General features: G+C 45.6%; 1 protein-coding gene across 1 annotated transcript; it reads right to left on the bottom strand.

The window, feature by feature from the left end:
* Positions 1–105: 105 nt before the first annotated feature.
* Thumpd1 (THUMP domain 1 NAT10 acetyltransferase adaptor) lies at positions 106–6,324 on the bottom strand. Its single transcript, XM_021167542.3, has 4 exons — positions 6,033–6,324; positions 4,831–5,005; positions 3,748–3,996; positions 106–2,759 (listed from the first exon to the last, which is right to left on the bottom strand). Exons 1-4 carry the CDS (start codon positions 6,261–6,263, stop codon positions 2,362–2,364), a joined length of 1,053 nt encoding a protein of 350 aa, XP_021023201.2. The 5' UTR covers positions 6,264–6,324; the 3' UTR covers positions 106–2,361.
* Positions 6,325–6,645: the final 321 nt, after the last annotated feature.

The following is a 6,645-nucleotide window of genomic DNA, read 5'->3' as shown; positions in this document are numbered from 1 at the left end:
GGTGATCCCTTTGCAGAACAAGTCTTTATGCAATCACCCCTTTCAAGCAGATTAAAATACTCTTCAAATCAGAAGTATAAAGGATTCAAGGGCCAGTTAATGACTTTAACAAAGCTCAGTATGAGATAGGTGCTTGAAGTAAATCCTGCAAGGTATTTTAAACTTGTAGTTTTTGAATATTAATTATTCAGGAATAAATTTAGTATCTTTACTTTTTAGGAACAATGAGGCCATATTTTTGATACATAATCAAACATATAAGCATTTTTACAGTAAACACACTATACACATAGCCGTGTTTATAGTAAACATACTATACACATAGAAAGACATTTAATATGGGGCAGAATAAAAAAGAATGCCAAACTTTACAGAACAAATTCATTTTTATTTTTTAAAATATCAGGAACTTTGAAAACTTGAAAGCTCAGCTGTACCAAGAACAAAATGCAGTAAACATATGTGAGAACTGTATTCAGCTCTGGAGAAACGTGTCCTCCAGGCCCGGGCTTCAGCTCTGGAGAAACGTGTCCTCCAGGCCCGGGCTTCAGCTCTGGAGAAACGTGTCCTCCAGGCCCGGGCTTCAGCTCTGGAGAAACGTGTCCTCCAGGCCCGGGCCTCAGCTCTGGAGAAACGTGTCCTCCAGGCCCGGGCCTCAGCTCTGGAGAAACGTGTCCTCCAGGCCCGGGCCTCAGCTCTGGAGAAACGTGTCCTCCAGGCCCGGGCCTCAGCTTTGGAGAAACGTGTCCTCCAGGCCCGGGCCTCAGCTCTGGAGAAACGTGTCCTCCAGGCCCGGGCTTCAGCTTTGGAGAAACGTGTCCTCCAGGCCCGGGCTTCAGCTTTGGAGAAACGTGTCCTCCAGGCCCGGGCCTCAGCTCTGGAGAAACGTGTCCTCCAGGCCCGGGCTTCAGCTCTGGAGAAACGTGTCCTCCAGGCCCGGGCCTGACTCCTCTCTGCAGAGCAGGACAGGCATGCGGACCCTCAGCACAGAGATTTGGTTTCTGCTTCCTTATTTTCTGCCCTAACTGCTATCGTTTTAAACTAACTGCTAAGTTCCTACCCTGGATCACCTGTATGCTAGCACACTGAAAAGTCAGTGAAGACAAAGTCGGCAAATCTGAAGGCAGAGCAAAATCTGTGAGTGAATTTAGATCCCAAGAGCACACAGCACTATACAACTGGCAAATAGCCAGTCACACTAGGGACTCGTTGAAAACAAACAAATAAAAAGGCCGTTAAAAGCAAAGTATAGATCAAGTGCAGCAACTTGCCCTGCTCCAGAACAACCTGTCTGAGCCATGAGTAACTGGTCCTCAGGCCCTCTGTCCTACACTATTAAAAGAAAAGTCCCTCTATCTTGGAGCAAGCCACAAGAAGGCACCAAGATCCTCTCCTCCCGTTCCCTTAAGTGACCCTAAGGCCTATGCTTTCAAGATGGTTTCAATCTCAGACCCGCGGTAACATGTCAAACACCTGAGGATGATCTAGCCCCGTCTGCATTAGCAAGGTACTGCCTATTCTCTGCTTCTCCCATATCTTCTTGGTCTGGCTTACCAAGCAAGCCTCTAGCTGTGTGACGCGAAGTATATATTCTCCCGTCACTAGCTCTGTGCATTAAGATTTAAGCACAAACCCAGTTCCCAGCCTATGTTACAGTCCCCACCTGGACAGCTGGGGTTACAGTACTCACTGCTCCCTTCTACCCTTCCCATCTCTGCCTGTGACGAACACTGGAAAGCACCACAAGCTGACAGACCAGCTTGGACAGCAGTCCAGGGAACCCTGGGATAGTAGCTTTCTTTTCTGGTTTGTGTACTAGGATATGTGGCCCGGCAGTGATTCCTCATCCCTAACCTTATCAGAAACACCCCTGGGTCTACACCTAGAGCAGTTCTCTTCCCACTCAGACCTTCTCTAAAACACCTGCAGTGATGAGACATCAGATTTGCTCTTAACATAAAACAAACAAAAACCCAAGAAAAGCAAACAGTAGAAAGCATCACAAAGTGATTCCCATATAATCCACAACACCACTTCTCTATGTGCACAACAGAACGGCAGGGACAGCTGAGCCATAGCACACACCCTCCTCGGAATGTCCTGTCATTTCCCTCTCAGAGACTGTTCAGTTCCATCAGTTGGCAGTGTTTAAAAGGAAACTAGAGAGAGTAAAGAGGAGGAGAAGCCAACACCATCCTCCTAGCACCCTCCCCTGGGAAACAGGGCATGCTTCTGCATACCGACATACAGGCCTGGACAGCGGGGACTGTGGGATCAGCATTGAGCAGCACACAAAGGTCAAAATATATTATCACAATTTCACATGGAACCCTAGCTGAGACCACCTTCCCACAGAATGACCTATGAGAGCTCATTTTCATTTGTCTTGGGTACTTCTGAGACTTGACTTTCAGGTTCAGGTTTAGCGTCTCCTTCACTCCCTGCCTGGGTTTCAGACCCTGGCTCTGTCTGCCCGAGCTCCTTGATACTCTCTGGTGCCACCTGGTTCCCTTCTGGGGGATCACTTTGATTCAACTTGCTATCAGGTTCCAATTTTGCTTCTTTGCCATTTCCCAGCTTTGGGTGAGGCTGTGAGTCTTTTGCACTCTTCACTACTTCTTGGAGGTTGTATTTTCTGAACAGCACATAATCTTTCACAACACTCAGGCAACACACAGCTTTGATGATTTCCACCACCACCGTGTATTCTGGATTAGTGAGATCCACTTTGTTTTCTGTATTGAGGCTGCCCACTATTCCTGAAACAAAAATAGGAAAGAAGGAAGGATAACATTAAGCCTGATGGAGCCACACAAGGCTTTCATTCCTTACTATACAAGATTTGGTAAAACAGTGTTTATAAAAATTCACTGTTCTTTGTGACTGACAATCAAATTCCATTAATACTTTTTTTGTTTTATTTCAAGACTGGGTCTCTATGCAGCACTGGCTGACCTGGAATTCACTGTGCAGACCAGGTTGGCCTGGAATTCATAGCAATCAGCCTGCCTGTGCTTCCCAACTGTGGGATCAAGGGCATGCATGCGCAGCTCTATTAATGCTTTTAATAAATAAGTATGCGTGAAGCCTTGAGGCATTTAATTAGACAACAGTTGGCAGAGTAGAGCGATGACGCAGAGGAAATGTGCATGCACTGCTCTTGCTCAAGACCCACCTGTGCCCAGCATTCATGCTAAGACGCTAACAATCACCTGTTAGCTCTGACGGCCTCTTCTGGCCTCTGTGGGCACTGCACTCACGTGCACAAACCCATTTGAGTGTGAATCAATATACTTAGGAAAGAAAATGGTATCTCCGCTTAACAAGAACAGACAGATTTTAATTGTCATTATCTCTACATAAGAGAACTTAACTACTTTCACAGAGGTTCCACCAGACTTAGTATTCTAAGTAATCCAGAGATGATATAAAATATATAAGAGAACATGTGCAGGTTATATGCAAACACTATACCAAAGCAGCCAACATTATATAAGACTTACCTGAGCACGCACAGGTTTGGTATCCCTAGGGGATCTAATGACCAATCACCCATGGGTATAGGCAGGCCACTGTATCTTCCCAAATAGTCAATTTTGATTTGCAAAGAATTCTACCAGAGAATCTACCTCACATACCAGTATTACTTAGATCTGATATATGTGGTGAAGAAAAAAAATGTATTAAACTTAAAAATTTTTAAGCATAAACCAGAGCAGGCTATATAAAATTACTAAGAGAACTTACCTGCCAACTCTTTAATAACTTCTTCTCTATTCATATGGCTATTATTTCGAGATTTGTAAACAATCTGAAATGTCCCTTTGTTTGGGGCTTTAAACCAGGGTTCCAGAAATGTTTCTGCATATTTTTTCATATCTTCTAAAAAAGCTTTACATGTGCCTGAGATGGGCAGCATTCGTAGAATAACCCTTGTCTTCTTTTTCTTGGTTTTGTACATATCCTGGAGAATATGATGCACTAATTTCTCAGGTTCTAAGAGAAAAAAGGAAAAATAAGAAAAGAAAAAAACAAGACTGTTTTGTTTTTATTTTCCATCTAGTATTTCTCAGGAACCTACCAAATATAAATGTTGATAGTTTCAGAATCAAACTTAAACCACAACACCTTACTGTTGTCTTCTTGTAATACAAATTAGAGTAACAAGCATTACACAGCATATTTTTACAAAAACAAAATCTGTAACTTAAAGTCCTAATTCATTAGTTAAGGAGTACAGAAGTCCAGCTCTCAGCTGGGAAAGAATCCTAGCACCACAGAGCAAGCACCGTGTGACACAGTGATTCACTGGCTACTTCCCAACTAACACATCTGTCCAAGACAACAGTGCTAATATTTTCAAATTAGTGACCACATTTGAAAGTCAAAGGAATTCTATTTCCAGGTTTCAAGTGGATCAGGCCCTCCATTCCTAAATGGTAACTACCTGGAACTAAGTAGCAGCTGCTCTTTTGAGACAGAATACACGCTTTCACTCTACCTTGAGTTACCAAAGGAAGGATGCAGCACAGCCAGGTCCCTACTCTTACCCAACGCTCACCACCTTCCACCACTCTACATTGTTAGGAAACTAAGATGGCACCACTTCCAGTGTGGCGTAAGAAGCAAACTCCCTGAGTGTGGTGTGTGTCGTCTGAAAACCTTTCCAAAAACCTGCTGAAACTGATGTCCTGTTGATGGGATGTGGAAACGTTCCACAGAATAATTAACAGCCATACCCGGGAAGCCGTTGTCTAGGCAGCATCTGCTAAGACAGAAATGCCCAGATACTATGGGATTGATGATCTTAGGGCTGCTAGTCAGACATACCTATCCCAAGCGTCCTGATGAAGACTACATTATTCGCTCCACTCTCCACTGACTGGAATCTTCTCAGCCTCTTCTCTGTAGAAGCCTTAATGTCACCAATTTCTTTTTTCAAGGCAGCCTCTGCATCATCGTCTTCTTCCTCACTTCCAGAGGGCTGCTGGTCCTTGTCTATAAACTGTTTATATAAAAACCAACAGGCAAAAATTATAGAACAGCTCATGTTCAAATGCTGTAATTAACTACTTATGTGAAACCCCCAGTGGCAGAGGTCTCAATGCTGACAAATAAATTTTTTATTAGATTAATAAAATACAACTTCCAAAATGTACATTAAGAAATAAATTCCCTGTGTGTGGTATGTGTCATCTGAAAATGCTTTCAGACCCATCTGGATAGTGGCAGGCAGGCAATGTGGCTGTGATAGGATTAGAACCAAATGTATGAGAGAACTAAAACCCCTTACTCCAACTATAAGAAACAGAGCACACAAAGCAGTGGCTGGTGCTTGTAATCCCTACATCTGGGGAGCTGAGGCCAACCTGAGGTAGCCAGCAAAGTCTTCTGTCAAAAACAAAAGGGGCTCAACAAAAAGGGAACTTGCACGAGGCACCAGCATAGACAGGGCATGTGCCTGTTGCCCTGTCCTACCAAGGTCATTTTCAATCAGGTAATAAAAATAATTGTGTACACTGAAGGAGCCTTTACAAATTCCTATTCTGCCCCCCTCCTCTCTAGTAGTGGGACCTGCTACACTATCTTTCTCCACACTTCAGAGTGTGCAGGTGTATCCGGAATCTAAGCCAAATAATATTGCGGCTGCCAAACCGCCATAGGATGAGATCTGAAATGTATTTTCAAGTGCACTTGGAAAATAGCATCCCTTTCACTATCTCAGAGAGATTTTAGCTTGTAGCAACTTCGCACTGACGCGAGAGGTACACATCCGAACGGGTTTTAGCACACTCCCTGGTCCACAGAAGGCAATCGAGACGTGGGAGTCACTGTCGTTAGTGATGTCAAGAAAGCCTAAAGAGCCAGCCCGGAGGCCCACGCCCACCAGGCACATGACCGCAATAGCAGCCACTCTAGGGGCGGGAAGGTAAGCGGGGTCATTCAAGCACTGTACAGGCGCTTTGAAGCAACTGCCGCCTCCGCACCCCAGAAGAGGCCCGCGGGCGGCTCGCTCTCCCCGAGGCCCGTACCTTTTCCGGCCCGTACATGTCGTCGCCGTACTCGTTGAGCAGGCTGTAGGCCTCCTCCACGCACTTGCGCTCGTTCATGTTGCAGGTGATGAGGATGCCCTGCAGGCCGGGCTCCAGCTGCCGCGGGCCGCCTGCGTCACCGCGTCGGGCCCGCTTGGCCGGCAGGAACTGGGATTTGCCTTTGCGCTTTCCGCCGACCGGCTGAGGGGACTGCTGGGCGGTGGTCGCCATGCTACCTACGATCCACGTTCCTTGGCGTCTTCGTCTGCGCGGACGCGGGGTGATTGCGTCACACGTACGCGACAGTTTGCCTAAGCGGTCCCGCACGCCGCCTTCCGGTGGCTCCGGTGCCGCCCTGTCCTCGTCATAAAGTGACAACAGCTTTCAAGTGGACCCTGGACGTAAACGTAGATTTTGAACTCCAGCAGAGTGTAAAACGTGCTCACAAAGAAATGGTTTATTTACCCGTTCATATTTATTGTTTATTTGTTTTTAAGTTAAGGTTTATCGTGCTAGTCGCTGTCTAAAGTACGGAGGTCGTGCCATCAGCAGAACATGACATTTATTGTCCTTATAAGGTTTCTCAGGAGTCACTGGAGTCTACCATATCACC

The sequence above is a fragment of the Mus caroli genome, unplaced genomic scaffold (assembly GCF_978045245.1).
Source record: "Mus caroli unplaced genomic scaffold, Mus_caroli_1 scaffold_8, whole genome shotgun sequence".
NCBI lineage: Eukaryota > Metazoa > Chordata > Mammalia > Rodentia > Muridae > Mus > Mus caroli.
The sequence above is the reverse complement of the archived record's forward strand: the minus strand, read 5'-3'. Positions and strand labels throughout refer to the sequence as shown.

What these genes read in the sequence shown, in the direction of transcription:
- Thumpd1 (XM_021167542.3), bottom strand. Translation starts at nt 6,263, where the DNA reads ATGGCGACCACCGCCCAGCAGTCCCCTCAGCCGGTCGGCGGAAAGCGC. An exon ending in ACATGTACGGGCCGGAAAAG is followed by an intron (nt 5,006 to 6,032) that starts GTACGGGCCTCG and finishes TTATATAAACAG; the next exon opens with TTTATAGACAAGGACCAGCA. An exon ending in AGTTATTAAAGAGTTGGCAG is followed by an intron (nt 2,760 to 3,747) that starts GTAAGTTCTCTT and finishes TTTTTGTTTCAG; the next exon opens with GAATAGTGGGCAGCCTCAAT.